This window comes from Lepidochelys olivacea (genome assembly GCF_965140295.1).
Source record: "Lepidochelys olivacea isolate rLepOli2 genome assembly, chromosome: 8".
NCBI lineage: Eukaryota > Metazoa > Chordata > Testudines > Cheloniidae > Lepidochelys > Lepidochelys olivacea.
The window spans coordinates 98,159,255-98,182,688 of record NC_140418.1 but is presented as its reverse complement, the minus strand read 5'-3'; the positions used below and the strand labels follow the sequence as shown (position 1 = coordinate 98,182,688).

Below are 23,434 nucleotides of genomic sequence, written 5' to 3'. Positions count from 1 at the left end.
TGACACTTCATTCAGAGATACCATTGTTAGGTTGTCTTCCTTCTTCCTGTTGTGTTGTTCTCTGTGGGTCTATCCTTATTATCCCTCCTGTTTTCCTCTTGCACTTACCCCAGGTAAACTCAGCTATTCATAAAAAGAAAAGGAGGACTTGTGGCACCTTAGAGACTAACAAATTTATTAGAGCGTAAGCTTTCGTGAGCTACAGCTCACTTCATCGGATGCATACAGTGGAAAATATAGTTGGGAGATTTTGTATACACACAAAACATGAAACAATGGGTGTTGCCATACAGACTGTAACAAGAGTGATCAGGAAAGGTGAGCTATTACTGTGGGGAGGGGGAAGACACCTTTTGTGGTCGTAATCAAGGTGGGCCATTTCCAGCAATTTACTAGGACAGTAGGAAGGGAAATAAACAAGGGAAAATAGTTTTTTATTTTGTGCATAGTGATCTCTCATTGTGACTCTTCTCAGAGTAACAGCCGTGTTAGTCTGTATTCGCAAAAAGAAAAGGAGTACTTGTGGCACCTTAGAGACTAACCAATGTATTTGAGCATAAGCTTTCGTGAGCTACAGCTCACTTCATCGGATGCAGTGAGCTGTAGCTCACGAAAGCTTATGCTCAAATACATTGGTTAGTCTCTAAGGTGCCACAAGTACTCCTTTTCTTTTTGTGACTCTTCCGACACTCAAATGTACCTGTCTGTTCCTAACCTCTTCCTACTTTTTCTGGGCATCTCTTCCTGCTTGTCTCCTTATCAATATTCCCACCCTCTCTGATTGTCAAGCTGTGGGGTTATCTTTCATTTCCTCCCTTTCCACTTCTCATATCATATCCAGGCTTTCAGCAAATCTTGTTTCTGTTTCTATTAAAGTTTCTGAAGTCTGTCCCCCTCTCTATATCCCTGCTGTTGAATCACTGGTTCACCCCTTCCCCAGTCTCCCTGACTCTCCTGTGTTCAGTATACCCAAGGTTTAGCAGTTAAAATTGTGTTCTGCTCCCTCCCCATATCCCCTTTGAGATCATGTCAAAATCCCTCTTCCACAGATCTATACACTGGCTCATAAGATGACATTTGAACTTTGATACTGCACACACATAAGCTATTACCAGCAGGAGAGCAGGGTGGGGGGAGAGAAAACCTTTTGTAGTGATAAACACCCATTTTTCATGGTTTGTGTGTATAAAAACATCTGCTGTATTTTCCACAGTATGCATCCGATGAAGTGAGCTGTAGCTCATGAAAGCTTATGCTCAAATAAATTGGTTAGTCTCTAAGGTGCCACAAGTACTCCTTTTCTTTTTGCGAATACAGACTGAGCCCTGGTTTACACTAGGACTTTAGGTCAAATTTAGCAGCATTAAATCGATGTAAACCTGCACCCGTCCACACGATGAAGCCCTTTATTTCGACTTAAAGGGCTCTTAAAATAGATTTCCTTACTCCACCCCTGACAAGTGGATTAGTGCTTAAATCGGCCTTGCCGGCTCGAATTTGGGGTACTGTGGACACAATTCGACAGTATTGGCCTCCGGGAGCTATCCCAGATTGCTCCATTGTGACCGCTCTGGACAGCACTCTCAACTCAGATGCACTGGCCAGGTAGACAGGAAAAGAACCGCGAACTTTTGAATCTCATTTCCTGTTTGGCCAGCGTGGCAAGCTGCAGGTGACCATGCAGAGCTCATCAGCAGAGGTGACCACAATGGAGTCCCAGAATCGCAAAAGAGCTCCAGCATGGACCGAACGGGAGGTACGAGATCTGATCGCTGTATGGGGAGAGGAATCCATGCTATCAGAACTCTGTTCCAGTTTTTGAAATGCCAAAACCTTTGTCAAAATCTCCCAGGGCATGAAGGACAGAGGCCATAACAGGGACCCGAAGCAGTGCCGTGTGAAACTGAAGGAGCTGAGGCAAGCCTACCAGAAAACCAGAGAGACGAACGGCCGCTCCGGGTCACAGCCCCAAACATGCTGCTTCTATGATGAGCTGCATGCCATTTTAGGGGGTTCAGCCACCACTACCCCAGCCGTGTTGTTTGACTCCTTCAATAGAGATGGAGGCAATACGGAAGCAGGTTTTGGGGACGAAGAAGATAGCTCACAGCAAACAAGCGGAGAAACCGGTTTTCCCGACAGCCAGGAACTGTTTCTCACCCTGGACCTGGAGCCAGTACCCCCCGAACCCACCCAAGGCTGCCTCCTGGAGCCAGCAGGCGGAGAAGGGACCTCCGGTGAGTGTACCTTTTAAAATACTATATCTGGTTTAAAAGCAAGCATGTGAAAGGATTACTTTGCCCTGGCATTCGCGGCTCTCCTGGATGTACTCCCAAAGCCTTTGCAAAAGGTTTCTGGGGCGGGCAGCCTTATTGCGTCCTTCATGGTAGGACACTTTACTACTCCAGGCCAGTAACACGTACTCGGGAATCATTGTACAACAAATCATTGCAGTGTATGTTTGCTGGCGTTCAAACAACATCCGTTCTTTATCTCTCTGTGTTATCCTCAGGAGAGTGAGATATAATTCATGGTCACCTGGTTGAAATAGAGTGCTTTTCTTCAGGGGACACTCAGAGGAGCCCATTCCTGCTGGGCTGTTAGCCTGTGGCGAAACAGAAATGTTCCCCGCTGTTAGCCACGGGGAGGGGGGAGGGTTGAGGGGGTAGCCACGCGGTAGGGGGGAGGCAAAATGCGACCTTGTAACGAAAGCACATGTGCTATGTATGTAATGTTAACAGCAAGGTTTACCCTGAAAGAGTGTAGCCACTGTTCTATAAAATGTGTGTTTTTAAATACCGCTGTCCCTTTTTTTTTCTCCACCAGCTGGATGTGTTTCAATGATCACAGGATCTTCTCCTTCCCAGAGGCTAGTGAAGCTTAGAAAGAAAAAAAAACGCACTCGAGATGAAATGTTCTCCGAGCTCATGCTGTCCTCCCACACTGACAGAGCACAGACGAATGCGTGGAGGCAAATAATGTCAGAGTGCAGGAAAGCACAAAATGACCGGGAGGAGAGGTGGCGGGCTGAAGAGAGTAAGTGGTGGGCTGAAGACAGGGCTGAAGCTCAAATGTGGCGGCAGCGTGATGAGAGGAGGCAGGATTCAATGCTGAGGCTGCTGCAGGACCAAACCAGAATGCTCCAGTGTATGGTTGAGCTGCAGCAAAGGCAGCTGGAGCACAGACTGCCACTACAGCCCCTGTGTAACCAACCGCCCTCCTCCCCAAGTTCCATAGCCTCCACACCCAGACACCCAAGAACACGGTGCGGGGGCCACCGGCCAACCAGCCACTCCGCCACAGAGGATTGCCCAAAAAAAAGAAGGCTGGCATTCAATAAATTTTAAAGTTGTAAACTTTTAAAGTGCTGTGTGGCATTTTCCTTCCCTCCTCCACCACCCCTCCTGGGCTAGCTTGGTAGTCATCCCCCTATTTGTGTGATGAATGAATAAAGAATGCATGAATGTGAAGCAACAATGACTTTATTGCCTCTGCAAGCAGTGATCGAAGGGAGGAGGGGAGGGTGGTTAGCTTACAGGGAAGTAGAGTGAACCAAGGGGCGGGGGGGTTTCATCAAGGAGAAACAAACAGAACTTTCACACCGTAGCCTGGCCAGTCATGAAACTGGTTTTTAAAGCTTCTCTGATGCATACCGCGCCCTCCTGTGCTCTTCTAACCGCCCTGGTGTCTGGCTGCACGTAACCAGCAGCCAGGCGATTTGCCTCAACCTCCCACCCTGCCATAAATGTCTCCCTCTTACTCTCACAGATATTGTGGAGCACACAGCAAGCAGTAATAACAGTGGGAATATTGGTTTCCCTGAGGTCTAAGCGAGTCAGTAAACTGCGCCAGCGCGCCTTTAAACGTCCAAATGCACATTCTACCACCATTCTGCACTTGCTCAGCCTGTAGTTGAACAGCTCCTGACTGCTGTCCAGGCTGCCTGTGTACGGCTTCATGAGCCATGGCATTAAGGGGTAGGCTGGGTTCCCAAGGATACATATAGGCATTTCAACATCCCCAACGGTTATTTTCTGGTCTGGGAATAAAGTCCCTTCCTGCAGCTTTTGAAACAGACCAGAGTTCCTGAAGATGCGAACGTCATGTACCTTTCCCGGCCATCCCACGTTGATGTTGGTGAAACGTCCCTTGTGATCCACCAGAGCTTGCAGCACTATTGAAAAGTACCCCTTGCGGTTTATGTACTCGCCGGCTTGGTGCTCCGGTGCCAAGATAGGGATATGGGTTCCGTCTATGGCCCCACCCCAGTTAGGGAATCCCATTGCAGCAAAGCCATCCACTATGACCTGCACATTTCCCAGGGTCACTACCCTTGATATCGGCAGATCTTTGATTTCGTTGGCTGCTTGCATCACAGCAGCCCCAACAGTAGATTTGCCCACTCCAAATTGATTCCCAACTGACCGGTAGCTGTCTGGCGTTGCAAGCTTCCACAGGGCTATCGCCACTCGCTTCTCAACTGTGAGGGCTGCTCTCATCTTGGTATTCATGCGCCTCAGGGCAGGGGAAAGCAAGTCACAAAGTTCCATGAAAGTGCCCTTACGCATGCGAAAGTTTTGCAGCCATTGGTAATCGTCCCAGACCCGCAACACTATGCGGTCCCACCAGTCTGTGCTTGTTTCCCGGGCCCAGAATCGGCGTTCCGCCGCATGAACCTGCCCCTTTAGCACCATGATGCATGCATTGGCAGGGCCCATGCTTTCAGAGAAATGTGTCCATGTCCTGATCACTCACGTGACCGCGTTGACGTCGCCTCCTCGCCCGGTATCGCTCTGCCAGGTTCTGGTGCTGCATATACTGCTGGATAATGCATGTGGTGTTTAATGTGCTCCTAATTGCCAAAGTGAGCTGAGCGGCCTCCATGCTTGCCTTGGTATGGCGTCCGCACAGAAAAAAGGCACGGAATGATTGTCTGCCGTTGCTCTGACGGAGGGAGGGGCGACTAATGACACGGCTTACAGGGTTGGCTTCAGGGAGCTCAAATCAACAAAGGGGGTGGCTTTACATCAAGGAGTATTTCAGGCAGGACTTCATGGAGGGTTCCAATAAGAAATGGTGCACCTAAGTTATTGTTCTTATTGGAACAAGGAGGTTAGCCTGGCCTCTGATTGATACATGGCTAGATTTACCTCGCTGCACCTTCTCTGTGAGTGACTGCAGTGTGACCTAGAGGAATGAGTCCTCTAGACAGGGGAGGGGGGGAAGCAAATGAGTACAAAACAAATCTGGTCTATTTCTTGTTTTGATCCACTCCATCTGTCTTTTACATCTTTGGCTGGCAACAGACGGTGCAGAAGGACTGCATGCCATCCACATCTCATGGCTGCTCGGCAGAAGATGGTACAGTACAACTGCTAGCCATCGTCATTTCTTGCCTGCCCAGCAGAAGATGGTACAATACGACTGCTAGCCATCCTCATCTCTTGCCTGCCTGGCAGAAGATGGTACAGTACGACTGCTAGCAATCCATATCGCCTGCCTGCTCACCATAAGACGGTTCAATAGGACTGACTGCAGGACTAAAGAGAATGACCTGGTCAAGTCACTCCAAATTTAGTCCCTGCGCCCATGTCTGCCCAGGCGCTCCCAGCCGATGTGGCCAGGAGCACCTCTGACACGACGAGGACGGCTACCAGTTGTACTGCACCGTCTGCTGCCAGAAGGTAATGGGTTGCTGCTACTGTGTAGCAATGCCGTACCGTGTCTGCCAGCACCCAGGAGACATACGGTGACGGTTACCTGAGCGGGCTCCATGCTTGCCGTGGTATGGCGTCTGCACAGGTAACTCAGGAAAAAAGGCGCGAAACGATTGTCTGCCCTTGCTTTCACGGAGGGAGGGAGGGAAGTGGGGCCTGATGATATGTACTCAAAACCACCCGCGACAATGTTTTAGCCCCATCAGGCATTGGGATCTCAACCCAGAATTCCAATGGGCAGCGGAGACTGCGGGAACTGTGGGATAGCTATCCACAGTGCAATGCTCCGGAAGTCGACTCTAGCCTCGGTACTGTGGAAGTACTCCGCTGAGTTAATGCACTTAATGCACTTAGAGCATTTTCTGTGGGGACACACACACTCGAATATATAAAACCGATTTCTAAAAAACCGACTTCTATAAATTCGACCTGATTCCGTAGTGTAGACGTACCCGAACAAAGCTGTTACTCTGAAACCTGCACACACACACACACACTCTCCCATCACTCCCCACTGCCAATCTGTATTATCCTCATCTCCTCCCCCGTCTCACCTTCCTGCCATTTTAACATGCTGCTCTCTACAATACAGACAACAGCCCTGTTTTCTGTGATAAGTTTCTTCACACTCCTTCAAACCCACTTCTTTCACCTTGCTCTCCAGGTTTGACTCCCTCTCTGGTACAGTCTGCTCCTCTCCTGTTCCTGTCTCTCAGAATTTCCTTAAAAATATCAGAACTTGCGTGATTTGCTCATTATCTAGAACTTGCTCCTCCTTTCTCTTTTCCCTCCCTTCCTTGCCCTCTTAACTTAATCTTCTCTGTCTCTATAATTTAAGTTATGGCTTTGGATTAGGGGATATCTTGGTTGTGGTGGTTTTTTACCTGCATTGGTATGACATTTACATGGAGGCTTATTCATAAATTGTTTCTCTTAAGTTTTAAATTGGTTTCCCTTCACTCTTGCTCTTGTGTTGTGTTATATGTTGCTTGTATAGTTTCTTTCAACATGCCATATTGACACGTTTTTTTTGCATGTTCTGTTGTAAATAGGAAAAGGAGAACAATAGATTGGGACTCTACCAGCCATGAGTGGCCCTTCTTAACTCCTTAGCCAAAATCTTTTAGTTAATGTTCATCATGATCAATACATTTTTGATAATAGCTTGTATTTTACCGCATTTGTGAGAGAAAGATATTAAATGTTTTATTTCTTTCTCCTAGAGTATGGTAGAATCAATAAAACACTGCATTGTGTTGCTGCAGATTGCTAAAGTAAGTATACTGCTATCCTGAACTTTAAATTGTAAGATACTCTCACAATTGTGAAAACTTGTATTCTCTTTTTTACATTTGCTTAAAATATAAGTCAACACTCTTTTGAAACAATTCTGGTTATATTTTAAAATATGATTGTGATGAATTGGTTCACGGTGCTGTCTGATTTTAACTTTTGTTACTGTATTAGAGAGTTCTATAGGAAATAAATGTGTGTGAAGTTCATACTCAAAACTAGACATTACTCTAGTCTTTTTGCTTTTTGCCAATAAATCATACTTATAAAATTATAAACTGTTATTTATTTTGAAGCTTTTAGATGTAACAGTTTCATTTTGTAATAACTTGCAAATGTTCTTAGATATGTGGGTAAAGTCTATTATGTTGTAAGAAGAAAGCACTTCCTAAGTTTGAACACTTTTAAGGTTCCTTGAGTAGATAAAACAAGAAAAGTCACGCTTGGCTTTTATAACAAAGTTTGCTTCCTGTTTCTGAGTTGATTCTCAGAATGCATTAATAAAAGTAATAAGGCAATGTAGCCAGCAGATCAAGGAGGTACAGTTAAGATGATCTTGTGGTGAGTTCAGATTTTCATGTCTGGTAAGAAGCAGGATGGTAGCAATGATGGTTTTTTACTTGTCTGCCAGTGTTAGCTTATTCTCTGTCCCTGGTGAAGAACCTGATGGGTTATTCACTCAAAGTAACCCGCTATAAATTATAAAATTGATAGCTAGAGTGTCATAGCACAATAACTGTAATATTACCAGCATTGCTTCCAATAGGAACAGAATGTATGGTGACCTGCTGCAGCCCTGGGTTACTGACTGTCACTGATGTTACTTTGAACCTGCTTCTGAGTGGCATGTAACCTGGGATACTCTTTATTTGTCCTCTATACTTGCCTTGGGGTACAAGTGAACAGGACACCTCCTCCCAATATATTAATTTCTTGAAAGGGTATTTTCAGGTAGTTTAGGCCCAAAATGTAGGTTTTACAAAACCCAACCTTTTAAAATGCCACCCAACTTCTATATTAAAAGTATTACAGTGAAGAGGGCTTGCAGTTTGGCTAATGCAGTGTTATTAGTCATGCAGGACCCAGAAAGTGAAATTAGCAATAAAAGTAAATGAAAAGTAAATAAAAGTAAATGAAATGCACTCTACTTTGCACTTCACACAGATCGGACAAGAATGAAAACAGCATATTTTTAAAAATCCCTTTTAATATCTAAATTCTGATCCAACACGGTTCTTATAAGACCTTAATATTTTATTAACATAGATAAGGAATTTTAAAACATTTTTATTCCCAACCTGACATTGGGCCTTTTTGAAGTAGAAAATTATATTATATGAAAATAAAATACAGGAAATGCACTCTGGCTTTTCCACACCACTTTGGAAAGTGTTCGGTATGCCTCTTAAATTCTGTTTGAGTATTTAAAGTGTTCTTTCTTAAAGTTGTAGTTTTTTGGGACTTACTTGCTCTATTTAGATTGTTAATTACAACACTGTCCAATTTACTGTTTTACGTGCTACTAGCATATAATACACAGGCCCCTGTTCTGCAAAGAGTTGAGCATCTGCATAAGTATTTGCAGGACTGAGGCCTTGGCAACCTAAGCACACCAACTTGTAATGGAGCTCTTGAATACTTTTAAGAAAGCATCGGCTGTATTCTAGACTAAAAATATTTTAAAAAAAGTTTTCAAAGATAGTGCTCCTGGGCTTAATCCTGTAGTGCCAAGTACATCCTGTGATGCATTGATGCCACTGGGAATTGGGAGCACTTGGAACCTCGCAGGATGAGATCCTTCTGTATTTAGTGTCAGTTCAGGATTTATGTGAAATTCAGTATGCTCAACTGTCGTCTTAGTTAACTTTTTTTTTTCCAAATCATTTTCAAGGGTAATGTATGAACAGCTTTGATTTCTGTTGTAGAGGAGATAAAGTGAGCATGTCCTTAATTGCTAACTAGACAAAATACAGTCAAACTAATTTTAGGAAAACTGTGAAATTGGTGTGGGGGGGAAATTGCATTAACTGCCATGTTTATATGGAATAACAATATTTTAAAAGTTAAAAAATAGATCAAATGTGTTAATGCAACTTTTGTGTATTTAAAAACATGGTTACAATTCAGATTGGATTTATAGTAATTGTCTCAAAGGCCATGTAAAATTTGTTCCATGTAAACCTGGAGCTAGAAAAGCCTATTCCTTGGGGTTTTATTTGTAGATTAAATTTAGTCCAAATCTTGACTTGCCAGTTTCCTTATGAAGAAATGTAAGCTTTTAGTGTTAAGGTATCTGTTGGAGAAACAGTATTTTATGTCCCCTTCTGGTCTTTAGTTTCAAAACTAAATACTGTGTGCTAAAATTGTTAAAGCATAATTTAAGGTAGTTTGCTATTGTCACATAGGTTCAGTACATACAAAATTTTGTACCTGGTTTTCATCCCTGTGTAGCTGTACCATTGCTGCCAATGGTGTAAGGTCGAGTGGAGAGCGTGCACGGGCATATTTAGCCCCATGTCAACGAATCCTGTTCAGAGTTAGCTGACATTGTGATGAACGTCTATGCCTGGCTTATGCTATAATTTTCACTGTAAATAGCACAAGTGCAGCTGCACTGTAGTTGCTAAAATGGGCAACGTTTCCTAATGCAGATTCTCCCTAGGAGGCATTGAAACCTAATCTTCTTCAAGGTCTGTCACAACTTGACTGAGTTGGCTCTTTGTCCCTGTTAAATATAAAATTTCCAGATCTCTCTCATGACCAGGGTGGGTTATGGGGAAGGAGGACAGATGTGGCCTATAATCTTCAACTGATACCGATACAAACGTTTGAGTTTTAGTAAGTGGAAAAGCCTGAAGTAGCAGCACCCTCATGGTGATTGGGGCTCTGTTGTTCTAAGTGCCGTACAGGTGTAGAGTTCTACACAGTTTGTGCCCCAGTGAGCTTACAAATGTAGTATTTGCCTTTACTGAATTGGACCAGTGTTCCCTCAAGTCCTTCCTTTAGCACCGGTAACTAGCTGGTTGCTCATTTAAAAAAATAAGAGAATTACTGTAGATTTTGAGTTTTGCCAGCATGTACTCTTTTTTTATACTCATTTAGGACTTCTGTAAATAATTCAGAGATAAGTTTTTTGTTTTAATGTTCGGTTTATACACAAACTGGGAAAAGTTAATTGAACATAGAGAAAATATCATATTCCCTACAAGTCCTCCCTCACCGTTTTAATTCCTGCCTCCGCCATCTTAAACGCCCTTCACGTGTACATATAGTTTGTGGCTGCACAGTACTTCTGAATCCTTTAGAAAGCTACATAGATCTTCTCTTGAATTGGTTTAATTTCTGATACAAACGTTAGCAATTAGTCCTGTTCATGGCACTTGGATTTTTGTACAACTGCATTGCATTGCATATTGAGGCTAGGTCCATTAATGGCTATTAACCAAGAGGTCCGGGACACGACCCCATCCTCCCGGTGTCCCAAAACCTCTACCTGCCAGAAGATGGGATTGGATGACGGGATGGATCATTCAATAATTGCCATTTTCTGTTCATTCCCTCCGAAGCATCTGGCATTGGCTGCTGTTGAGAGACAGGTTACTGAACTAGATGGAGCATTGGTTTGACCCAGTATGGTCATTCTCATGTTCTTATCCTTTACTTAAAGACAGTTTATTGTCTTGTGTCTGAACTGGTAGCCCTGAAACTGCTTATTGATGTCACTATTATGCTTCCATTTAGTTCTCTATTCTATAAATATTTGAGATTCCAGCATTATTCTCTTTCCAAAGCCACAGAGGCAAAATCTGGCTAATTTCTTTTTGTAGATTCATGGGCCAAGGCCAGAAAGGAGCCCTGTTACCTTCTCTGACTTCCTGTATAGCACAGACATAGAATTTCTCCAAAATAATTCCTAGAGCAGATCTTTTAGAAAAAATCCAATCTTGATTTAGAAATTGCCAGTGATGGAGAATCCACCATGACTCCCTGTAAATTGTTCCAGTGGTTAATTACTCTTACTCTAAAAAAAAAAAAAATATTTACACCTTATTTTAATCTGAATTTGTCTATCTTCAACTTCCAGCCACTGGATCATGTTATACCTTTCTCTGCTAGATTGAAGAGCCCTCTGTATAAATAAAGACTGAAATTGCCCCACTTTTTCTTGCACGTGTAATGGATCTACATAACTTGTGTTCTAGCAATAATATGTAATATAACTACACTTGTATGTGGAAAGCAGATATTATGCTTTTATTAACTAAGCATACCCGCTCTCAGTAGCTAGAAACTTAGACTTTTTCTGCTAGTAGTGTCGGTGTGGGTGCTGCACTTCAGGTACGCATGTGCCCCCGTGCCTTTGATTGCAGATTTTTTGGTAGCAGTGCCTGTTCTGCCCCAACCTGCGCCCTACACATCCTTGTGGCCTGTGCCAAGGCTATATAGGGCTGCATGGGCGAACGACCCTCAGTTACTTCTCAACTTGTATATATCTATGAAGGCTGCCTTCTTGGTGACTATCACTTCTACTCAAAGGGTTGGAGAGATGAGGGCTTAGTGGCAGATCCTCTCTTTACTTTGTTATCCACGAAGGTCTTTATGACCTCATCCAAAGTTCTTACGTAAGATGTCCTCTGAATCATATCAAACAAACTACTCGCCTTCGAGGTTTTTTCCTAAGCCGCATGTCTGCTCAAGAGTCTGCTTTTCATAGACTAGATCGGGGTCGGCAACCTTTCAGAAGTGGTGTGCCGAGTCTTCATTTATTCATTCTAATTTAAGGTTTTGCATGCCAGTAATACATTTCAACATTTTTAGAAGGTCACTTTCTATAAGTCTATAATATATAACTAAACTATTGTTTGTAGGTAAAGTAAATAAGGTTTTTAAATGTTAAGAAGCTTCATTTAAAATTAAATTAAAATGCAGAGCCTCCCGAACCGGTGGCCAGGCCCTGGGCAGTGTGAGTGCCACTGAAAATCAGCTCATGTGCCACTTTTGGCATGCATGCCAGAGGTTGTCTACCCCTGGACTAGATGTTAAGAGGGTGTTAGCCTTTTACTGGGCCCCTAGTCTCCTTGTTTCTATTGCAGTTATGTACAAGGGAGCGCCTGTCTCCACTCAGAGACTTCTTCAATGGATCTCTGAATGTATTATTGCCTGTTATGTTATGGTTTCACTGAGGTTACACCTCCCTTAAGATTGACTGCACACTACTAGTCTATTTTGATAGCTCTGCTCAGATATTACTGTTGCTGAAACCTGCAGGGTTGTAACATGATTCTCTGTGCACACTTTTTCTGACTGCTGTGCCCTAATTCATGCTGTAAGATCAGATGTGGCAGTAGGCATTGCATTTCTTTCTTCAGTGATGGACTCTTCCAAAACTCCTACCTCTTTCAAGTATTACTGCTAGGGAATCACCTAAAGTGGAGCACCCACAAGGACACTACTTGAAGGAAGAGAGGTTACTCACCTTGCCCAGTAACTGGAATTCTTAGAGATATGTATCCCTGTGGGTGCTGCACTACCCGCCCTCCTCTCCTGTGCTTTGGAGCTGCCTCTGTGGACTTTGCTGTAGAGAAGGAACGGAGGGTGGCTTGCCCACCCAGGCTGATATAACCTCAGAACAGGGCATGAAGATGTGTAGGGCGCATGTGCGGGCAGAATGGGCACTGCTACGAAAAATCTCCAATCAAAGGCACAAGGGCACATGCATGTAAAAAGTGAAACATTGACAGGGGGACACATCTCGAAGAACTGCAGTTACTGCACAAGGTTTATTTGTTTTTTCTGTATTTCCCCACCCCCGCTTTTTTTTGGTCAAAATGTCTTCTGTCGAGCCTCGTAGAATCTTTCCCCCTCCATTTAATGGTATTGGCTATGCTGTTTTATTGAGGTATAGGTTATTCTATGTATTTTACTTCTTTAGAATCCTAGAATATCAGGGTTGGAAGGGACCTCAGGAGGTCATCTAGTCCAACCCCCTGCTCAAAGCAGGACCGATCCCCAATTAAATCATCCCAGCCAGGGATTTGTCAAGCCTGACCTTAAAAACTTCTAAGGACAGAGATTCCACCACCTCCCTAGGTAACGCATTCCAGTGTTTCACCACCCTCCTAGTGAAAAAGTTTTTCCTAATATCCAACCTAAATCTCCCTGACTGCAACTTGAGACCATTACTCCTTGTTCTGTCATCTGCTTCCACTGAGAACAGTCTAGAGCCATCCTCTTTGGAACCCCCTTTCAGGTAGTTGAAAGCAGCTATCAAATCCTCCCTCATTCTTCTCTTCCGTAGGCTGAACATCCCCAGTTCCCTCAGCCTCTCCTCATAAGTCATGTGTTCCAGTCCCCTAATCATTTTTGTTGCCCTCCGCTGGACTCTTTCCAATTTTTCCACATCCTTCTTGTAGTGTGGGGCCCAAAACTGGACACAGTACTCCAGTTGAGGCCTCACCAATGTCGAATAGAGGGGAACATTATAAACGTAATGTTAAGAGATGGCAACAGCAAACTGAACAATCTCTTGTGTCAAAGGAATGGGTCATATTAAGTGCCTGAGGTTTGGTTTTTCTTTGTTTTTGTTTTCTTTTTAAATTAAAACCAATGGAAACTCATGGCCCTTAGTATCTTATCATTAAGTATGTAAAAACAGTATGTAAGAGATTGCCAACTGTCAGATATTGAAATCAAGGCACCCTATTACTTAATATTCTGCAAATGCCTTTTTAGGTTTATACTAAATAAAACTATGACTTACAATACATTAAAAAGTTAAAACTAAATTTAGCTGCTTGTGCTGGCTGATATTACAATACTTGTTGCTAGATAATTTTGGTAAACCCTACCCACATAGGGAGCAGAACTGCAAGCTAAAATGGTGTGTGTGTGCCTGTTGCTAGTGTGATTCCCCTGATTGTGAGGACAGGATTTTTTTTTTTTTCCCCGAGACTCATCTTTATATTATAGACCTGGGCAAAAAGTTTCACCTGGACTAGTAAGGGAAGCCATGCTAAAAGCCTGCTGGCAACAACTATGATGTATTGTAGTTGTGATAGGTAAGATTTTCAAACGCTTTTAAGTCCTAATTTCAAAAGTCACTTCAGGTTTTTAAAAACAAGTTGAACCATCCCTAAGAGAAACATACAGTATGTATAATTGTCACAATACATAACTGATTAAATATAAAAGATTGATGTGTTAATATTTTTAACATTTTTCCTTAAGGACCAAAGTAATGAGGAGAAGCACGCAGATGGACTTATAGTAAGTTTAAATCTAATCTTTTATCTCCCTTTATTTCTGCAGAACATGTGAACAGAGACCTGAATTTCCACTCATTTACAACAAACTTCCTTCTTTCTCTTATTCACTGCTTCAGTTACCTTGTTTTTTTATCTGTTGAAACTTTAGCTTCTGCAGTTGGCCATCCATCATTACCATTAGGAAAAATATTTTCCAGGTTTTCTACTTACCTTTTTAAGTGGCCGTATTGTGAATGTATCCTTGTTTATTTAAACTTAATTAAACAAATTAAAATCTGCATGTGAACCAGATGTAAGGGGAAATGGTTGGGATAAAAATAAGCGTATTATGTTGAATCTGACATACTTTATAAATAGAGTATATTTTGTTGTCCACATGCTATAAGGGGATGGTGTTTTCAATATGGTATTTTGCATCTGACACACAGAAATGAAAAAAAGATTTTGTTATTAAGTCTGCTTCAGTCATCTCATTTTTAATATAACTTTGCCCGTTTATCTTTGTTTTCAGTCCTTCATGACTTCTATTTCCTCTTTCTGTGTTTGTCATTGTTTGAGTATGAATCACATCTGTGTTGATAGGGAACTGATTGCTCTAGAACTTAATTTCCTAAAAACTGGATATTCTTTTCGTTACAATCTACAATGTAATTTCTGATCCCTTAATCTGTTCCTTCCATGGATTCTACTCTTGATATAATGTATATTTCTGTTCAACATGTAAAAATTATGTGCACAAGCTTGAGTTGACAAAAGTTATGCTTCCAAGCAATAGGAATGTCGCTGAACAGCATAATTCAACAAGAAAAATTTAGCATACCAGTCTTAAGTAAGTAGCAAAGTATACATCATTCCACTCCACCTAGAGTCCCTCCCTTCAGCCATCCCCAAAAGCCTTATCAAATTGATGGCTTTTGTAGTGTGTCCTGATGGCTTAAAAACTCAGGCTATTTCAAGCCAAAGTGGGAAGTGAATTACAGAGCCAAGGGACCCTCACAATGAACACCTCATCTGCCATGGTAGACATGTCATGGGGCGAGGCAATCTCTCAAGTAGACATCAACACAAGCTGTAGAACTTATACAGTTATATATTTTTCTTCTTCTATTGTAGCACTTTCAAAAACTGTAGAGACCCACCCTTGTTAACATGCTTGAGATCTGGAAATGTGTTTATATATGAGCTCATCAGAACTTTGAACCTTTTTTGGGACTTGATCTCATGACAATGAAGAGCAGCTGCAGTCCAACAAAATGAGTTATTCTAATTGTGAAAGTAAATGTTTATCATGAAGATCTAGATCTGAAGGTGAAATTAGTTTTTCCTTTAAACTTTGAGAATTTAGTGCTAGCAAAAGGTGCCGAATTGATTGCACAGGAGCTTGAGGCTCCCCTCTACAGGTCAGGTATGATAGCAAAGCAGGCTTGCTCACACTTCCTCTCCAATGTGGAGAGACCTTCTCTGGGGGTGAGAGGGTAGACCAGCTTTTATGCTCACTCAGTTTTTTGTGTGCTAAAAGTGTGTCAGTTGTATAATGTTTTTCTTACATGGACAAGTGTCTATTTGAACTTTGCAGCGAGAGTGTAAATGCAGACTTTGTTTAATGCTTGTTGTAAATATGGCATAACATTAAATATGTACATATGCTTAGGAAATTCTTTCCTATCTCCATGGGAGGGATATTGCTCTAAATGTAGCAGAACGGTTCTGCTATATGGGGTGGAGGAGACAGGACATGCAGCAATATCGTATAGCAGTACTCTTTGCAGTACTTGCGAGGGTTTGGAGATGTGGACCCTGGGTCTGTAAGCATTTCCACTGGCTAAAATCTCCAACATAGGTATAGTGTAGGGGCATCAACAACTTCTTTGTAGTCTGAGGTGGTAGTAATAGCTGTCCCAATTATGTGTGGGCAGTTTAAACTAGAAAATGTGTTAACAAACACCTTGTTGAACACTGAGGGTGAAATTCTGACACCATTGAAGTCAATGGCAAAACTCCCATTGACTTTAGTGAGAGCAGGCTTTCACCCTAAGGCTAGGTCTACACTTATGGCGGTGTGTAGGGTACATAGATTGTATGCCTCCCTAGCACAGATATAAATAGTAGTGTAGATGGTGAGGTACTGCTTAGGCAAGTAAAGACATGCCAGAATCTTAAATACTCTACATGGCTCTCTGCATGTCCAAGCAGCGCCTCTCACATCTACATTACTGTTTTTAGCAATTTAGTGTCCTCCTGGGTCCCCACTGCTGGAGCCTTTCCCTGACTCAGTAAAAAACACCGGCAGTAGGTTTTAAATTGTGCTCTGGAAATGGTCAGGTTTTTGGCTCATTCTGATCACTTTTGTGGTAAGGAGTTGAACACCCAAAAACACTGTCTCTGCCAACTGGAAGTTTCACCCACTGTACCATCAACGATAGCGTTTGTGAATGTAGAGGCAGACTCAAAGCTAAGCCTGTCCCATGAAATACCTTAAAGATTATGGTCAGCACTTTGAAGAGGATACAGAATCAAATGCGGAGCCATTCTGTTTCATTTATTTATTATAGAATGTAGAACACTGGTGATGCGCTATCATCTGGTATTTTTGCTTACAATAATGGATAGGCAGGGAAATAATGAAAAATGACATTTTTAAATTGCTTGGTTTCTCAATTTGTTATACTCTTTGGGATAAATATTTAAATTGCTTGTTTGCAGACCTACACCATGTAATAGGTCTTCGAGTAGTGTGCCTATGGGTTCTCCACTTGGATTGGAGGTTCTTGGTAACAGTCCTCGTTCAATCCATGCATGTTTCCTTACACATTCTTTTGCCCCATTGTAAGGACAAATAGGGCTGTGCTGCCGAACTGCCCTCAGTTCCTTCTCAGCCAGCTTCAGCCTGATAGGGTGTGTAGCATATGCCAGTTCTCCTCAGTTTAGTATTGTAGTTGGGATAGTTAGTGTCAGTTAATTTAGCTTGTTAATAGTCGTTGGGACCTCCTTTTATTCCAGGTACTATTCTGGTCCACAGAGAACTGGGATGTATTATTATTTGGCATATGCAATCTGGTCAAGCTAAGTCACAGTGTTCTAATCAGTGATGTTCAAGGCACAAAGACTCCAGGAATTTCAGTCATTTTACAGTCCTCAACAATATGTTAGTCCTGGGGGGATTGTGCACCACTGCACATGCACAGAGTTCATGTTTGGTGCAGAATTTCTTTTCTGCAGAAAATACATTCTACCCAAGAAGTGCTTCACTTCTGCCTTTCACCCACCAGCGGCCACTGTGGCGCTAGAACAGCCAGCAGTTGGCTGCATTCATTACAGCACCCTGCCTGTGGAGCCAGGTTAGGACAGACAGAGGTGGGGCACACAGGGCTGCGGGGGCGGGGTGTCACAAACTGGGATTCAGAAGGGCTAGTGTGTGGGACAGACTGGGGCGTGGGCTCAGGAGCTAGTGGAGTAACAGTATTGAGCCAGAGGCTGAACGGGAGGGATGCTGCAGGGCCACATGGAGACAGGGTAGGGGGCTGCAGGGCCACATGGAGACAGGGTAGGGGGCTGCAGGGCCACATGGAGACAGGGTAGGGGGCTGCAGGGACATATGGGGAAGAGGGAGCAGATGTGCCTGACTGAATGGGGGAGGCTTGGGGTCAGCCAGGGTGTGCATGGGGGAAGCTCCCCAACTCCCTAACATTCTCTCCTCCCCACTCCCGAAAAAAAACCCCAAAACACAAAAACCAACTTGTTCCATACTTCTCCCACCCGCACCCAACAACATTTCCTGAATCTATTTTTTTTTTTGCCTGTATTGTTGCAGACATACTTAGTGACAGGTATTTTGAAATAAATTACCAAAATAATTGAAACTGATGTTGTGTTATTTTGTTGTTTTGACAAATAAAATGTACAGAATTTTGCAGAATTTTAAAATATTGTCTGCAGAATTTTTTATTTTTGGGTGAGAATTTTTAATTTTCTGATTCAGAATTCCACCAGGAGTAATGTGTGTCATGATATGTGGCTGGCCACATCAACATAGTGGATTGTTTCTAAAACGTCACCGAAATTATGCTGTAGGACAAATTCCACATCTGGTACGAAACCAGTTCAGAAAGTTCCATTGCCTTCGCAGTAAATCAAACCGGGGTTGACGTTGAGTGGGGTCTGAGACAAGGTAATTATTCATCACTTTCTCTGCAGACCATGAAGCTCACCACGCGTCCTCTACTGTGAATCCCTCACCTGGTAAATTTATCCACTACAGGCAATGTGAGGGAAGATGACCACATAGTGGATTAAGCAAATATTTAATTAATGGCAGATGTGGCATATCATGCAATTTCGTCATGAGTTTCACTGTACCTTCCTCTCTGCGAACACTGGGTGGAGCAGTATTTCAGAGAGCCAGTAACTATGGTAGAGGAGTAGATTTAAGTGTGCCTGAAATAACACACACGATGGAATTTAATTGTATGTCGATTATCTTTGATGGAGACCAACATAAGATCTCAAACTTTTAAACAACTATGTGAAACAGTAGAAATTCAGAATGAGTAACTCAGATTGAGAAGTTAAAAATCACTGGTTATAGGCTGAATTTAGTTTTCTGTTTGGAACATTCCGTGGTAAAAATACTTCTGATTCTTCAAAATATGTGTATAATATACAAATATATTACTGATAATACTTCTGCATTTAATCATATGTGCAACTGGTGTGACCTGTTGAAAAGGAACTTTCAGCCTAATGTAATTTCAGAAATTTATTTAACTCTACATAAATGGCTTCAGTAATGGGTATTCCACCAAAGCCTAACACAAACTGTCAGTGCACTTTTTTATCATTCATTTTGAAAGCTTCTATCTTCTGCCGAGTTGTGGTAGTTTTTTAGCAATATCTACATAAAGCATTGTCTCATGAACACTAAGACTTTTATTGAGAACAACTTTTGCATTATAGTGGTGCAGTAGTACCTTTTTTGCTCAGATTAAGGCTTTCTGTTACAAACCTTGGTTATTGAGCTTTAATATCTTACTTGTTTAAAAACAGATGGGGCTGGCATGTGACCCAGTTGTCAGCCTATATGGAAATTTTGTGTGTTAATATAAAAATTCCAATCCGGTGGGCTGTGTTTGTTGCTGAGCTGTCAAATACTCAGTGCTGTGATACGATTTCTTGGGGGAGAGCAGAATAATTAATGAAAATTTACAGGTGTTCAGTCCTGGAAATAGTTAATTTATTACTTGGGGTGGGGAGTCTTTGTGACAGTCAAAATATTCACTTGAAAAATTTGCTACTGATAATGTTCAGTAGTTTTTTCATAGTTAGGAAATACACTGGAGATACTGGGTTAAATTTTCTACTTTAGTGCTACAGCTTCTTAAAGGTTCTATCTAACATGAGGTTTGAATTTAGATTTAGCCTGTTTGAAAGGGGAGAAAAGTGTGTTATTGACGCTACTGATTTCCATATAGAAATTGGAAAGTTAGTTGAATGAGAGGAAGAGGAAAGATGAAAAAGTGTTGAAAACTAGATGCTTGCTTTTTGTTCTCCCACATTACAGCCAAATGCATTGCCAGTGAGCTCCTATGTACACAGAGGGTATGTCTGTGCTGTGGGTCTGTTTAATTTCAGTGTAGACATCTGGGCTTGAGTTTGAGCCCAGGCTCTAGGATCTTGCGAGGTGGGAGGGTCCCAGACCTCAGGCTGCAGCCCGAGCTGGAATGTCTACATGCAGTTAAATAGACCGCAGCTCAAGCCCCACAAGCCCGAGTCAGCTGGCACAAGCCAGTTGCGGATGTCTAATTGCAGCGTAAACATACCCAGAAGGTCTTGTTATATTAATTTTTAAAACTGTTCAAGGAATGATAGTTTTGTGTCCCTAATGCAAAGAGGGAGCTGAGTAAACAAAAGTAGCAGTGGATTCTTAACTACCACATATAAACTGATTCTGTGTTACATTAGCATTAGAGAAGCAATTTCTCAGAACCTAAAGAAGCTGCAGATTTCTCAACATTAGAAGGAGGAGAGCAGCTTCAGTCTGAGCCAGTCAAATAACTCAATATGAATAACTTTCATATTTTCAGTAGTCCACTGCCACCTAACATAACTAATACTCCTCGAACTCTTTATCACTAGATAAGGAAAAGGGAAGAGAGGGAGGCCATTACTACATTTAGCCTGCATCAAAAAATGCAATGAGCATAGGCAGTGGTTTATTTTTTTTAACATCTTTCTTTTTAAATAGGGCATTTGTAAAAACAAAACACAACCACCACAACACACACCACTAAGGGCCAAGAAAATGGTCTGAAAATAGCGCAGGGTTAAAAGTAAATCTGGACTCAAGTGAGAGAAAGTAAGCAGTGTAGATTTTTAAAAGAGAGAGAGAATTAATAAAGGTGAAAGGATGAAAAACATGTATAAGCAAGAAAAATAGTAACGGATGAAATCTCATGTTGGCTCCTGTCCCTAGTCCTTGTTTAGTTAGACCCCAGTCTGGCATCAGGATTTTCTAGCACATCCATGCAGAGTTTGTGGGTATAAAATCTGCAAGACCTTAAATAGCAAAATATTTGGGGTAGGGACAGGATCTACCTTTACATACCTAGTTAATAACAAAAACGAATATAGCTAGGCTTGGCAGAATCCAATATATATATATATATATATATATATATATATATTTTGAGGATATCAAAGTTTAAGTATTCTTTGAAAATTTAATTAGATTAAAAAGGGTTTTCAGTTGCAGGAAATTGTCAGATAAATATTTGACAGTAGACATTAAAATTCAAAAAGGTAAAGCTTTTTAAACTGCTAAAACACAAATTGTCAATATCACATGTCAAAATACACAAAGTAAATATCCTTAGATATGGAAAACCAAACCTATTTTTACTATTCATTAACTGGTCCATTTGTAACCATCCTAATTCAAAAGTCTAAATCACTGGATTTTGACTCTACTAAGTTCTCAAGCAGCATTTTTCTTTTTCTATCTTTTAAATTTCAGTTATTATCGATAGAAATATTTTTTCATTGGTTTGTGTGTACGAGATTGATGTTTACTGATATTTACCGATAAAAAGCCAATCCTTCCAAGCCTAAATATAGCAGTCCAAGACATTTGCATATAAAGAGGCAGGGAGCCATAGGTATATTATATAACAAAATACAAGAACAGTGAAGTGAGGAACAATCATACAAGTTGTTTGGCTCAAAGGCCCTTGCATTGTATGTTTCTGAGATGCTTGTTCTGCTAGGACCTGATCCAGTATCTACTGAAGTCAACAGATTCCCATTGACTTTAATGGAAGTTGGGTTGGGGTCAGAGTGCCTGTGTTGAAATGAACACTGTAAATCCATGAAAAATGCTTTTTGTCAAAGGTATGCCCAATAATCTGGTGATGATTTTACAGTTTTATGTAGTTCCTTAGTGTAGTCTGGACAATATTTTGTTTTCTAAATTATAATTTACATATCTGATGGTCTTCATGAAAAATTAGGCTCACTTCCTCCTCTGTGCACACAATGGCTGTTAATGGGAGTTGCAGGGAATTGTAGAAACTAAAGCTGGAAAACTAGACTTCTTTACAGGAGAATTCAGGTTTACATCAAGTTCAGTTTAGAATATTTTAATTTAGCATTCTTTGTAAAAAGTATTTACACTTGCAAAATAATTCATGTCTTCAACTGTCAATTTGTATGTCAAGTCTCTCTCAGGACTTTGCTGTCTTGCATTCGGGCATCTTCATACATGGAACATGTTTTACTGTATTTAAAAAATAAAAAGCTTTAATTTATTTCTTTTTCTCAGAGTACTATTAACCCGGTTGATGCAGTATATCAGCCTAGTCCTTTGGAACCTACAGTGATCACTACAATGCCCACCCAGACTGTATTACCTCCAGGTACAGTACACAGACAGATGGTTCAGTAAAAATATTCATGTAGTGTTTACATTCAGCTGGTTTAAGCTACTGGCTTGTTCTTTTTAGCATATTTGCTATAAATGAATGAAAAGTGTATACAATTGCAAAAAAGGATGAAGGCTTATTCTTTAATGAGTTCTATCATCAGCATACATCTTCAGGCTTGTGAACTGGGTTATGTAGTCCATGTAACTATGGCACTTTGACTCTTAACCAAAAATATAAATTTTTTAGTCTTTTTCACTGATGTGCATTTTTGGCTTTGTTCATTTCGTTTTTTTTTTAAAAAAAGGGGGTCTTTAGAGACTATACATCTCAGTTTTTAAAAAGTTTGCGGAGAACACTTAGCTATCAATTAGAGAGTTAACTTCCTTCTGTATATTCCTTTTTTCTTTACTCCTTTTCCCTATGGCAGTCCCTTTACTATGTCCCCTATTTGGATATGTTATATTGCAGGAACAGTACAATATGAAAATATATAAACCAGTAATTATAACGTTTTTTTTCTATGGCTGGGGGGAAGTAAGACTTTCTAACCAGCTTCACGGATTAATAAATACAAAAAGATGAACAGCAAAGAAGGAAATAATATATATTTCTCTTTGAAGAATGGCAACAATTGTCTAGATCATGGCTATCAAAGGTATTATAAAACTACTAGGGGTTTCCTTCCAGGAAAGCAGGAGTCCGCTGCTTATATGTGTTTGCTTTCTTTTTACATATTGAAATACCTTCTAGAATCTTCTCAGTTGTTGAAATCAGAGCAGCGACCTTCGTCCTTGGCAGTTGGGCCTGTAGTAACATCACTAGGAAACCATCAGATTCCAACACCAAATAGTACAGGTATAGTTCTGTGTGACTATCTTTCATGTTAAAGTATTACATTTTTTAAGAATGTAAACTGAATTTTGTAGAATTTATATTTGATATAGTCCTTAGGTAGAAAGTTACATTGTATAATGTAAGTATAAAAGAAAAGCCATTTCTAGCTATGTTTCCCCTTATCTTGAACTTTCACCTTAGCTACCATTTTAATGCTGCTGATATTCAATTGGTCATAATTTTTAAAATTACCTGTGCTAGTCCTACCCAAGTAAACTTCAAGGATTATTTAAACTGAATTTATCTTAAGTGTGTCACTTACGCAAGAGGAGCCCATTCAGCACATGCCCATAGACTATATTTGCTTGTATTGCTCCTAGTGCCATACTTTATAATGAACTCTCATTCC

General features: G+C 41.2%; 2 protein-coding genes across 8 annotated transcripts in view; both read left to right on the top strand.

Moving 5' to 3' along the window:
* Positions 1 to 23,434, top strand: part of OSBPL9 (oxysterol binding protein like 9) — a 142,354-nt gene that overhangs the window by 90,219 nt on the left and 28,701 nt on the right. For 6 of the 7 annotated variants that reach the window (XM_084637620.1, XM_084637616.1, XM_084637615.1 and 3 more), the window contains 4 exons: positions 6,941 to 6,991; positions 14,238 to 14,276; positions 22,089 to 22,182; positions 22,942 to 23,046. In XM_084637620.1, the coding sequence (XP_084493746.1) occupies positions 6,941 to 6,991; positions 14,238 to 14,276; positions 22,089 to 22,182; positions 22,942 to 23,046 (289 nt within the window). The remainder of the gene's footprint in view (positions 1 to 6,940; positions 6,992 to 14,237; positions 14,277 to 22,088; positions 22,183 to 22,941; positions 23,047 to 23,434) is intronic. The other variant, XM_084637614.1, reaches the window with a different exon arrangement.
* On the top strand, positions 1,559 to 3,347 carry LOC311525652 (uncharacterized protein; the record flags this gene model as incomplete). Its single annotated transcript, XM_084637954.1, has 3 exons — positions 1,559 to 1,756; positions 1,853 to 2,237; positions 2,827 to 3,347. The coding sequence occupies exons 1-3, from the start codon at positions 1,679 to 1,681 to the stop codon at positions 3,345 to 3,347; spliced, it is 984 nt and encodes a 327-aa protein (XP_084494080.1). The 5' UTR covers positions 1,559 to 1,678.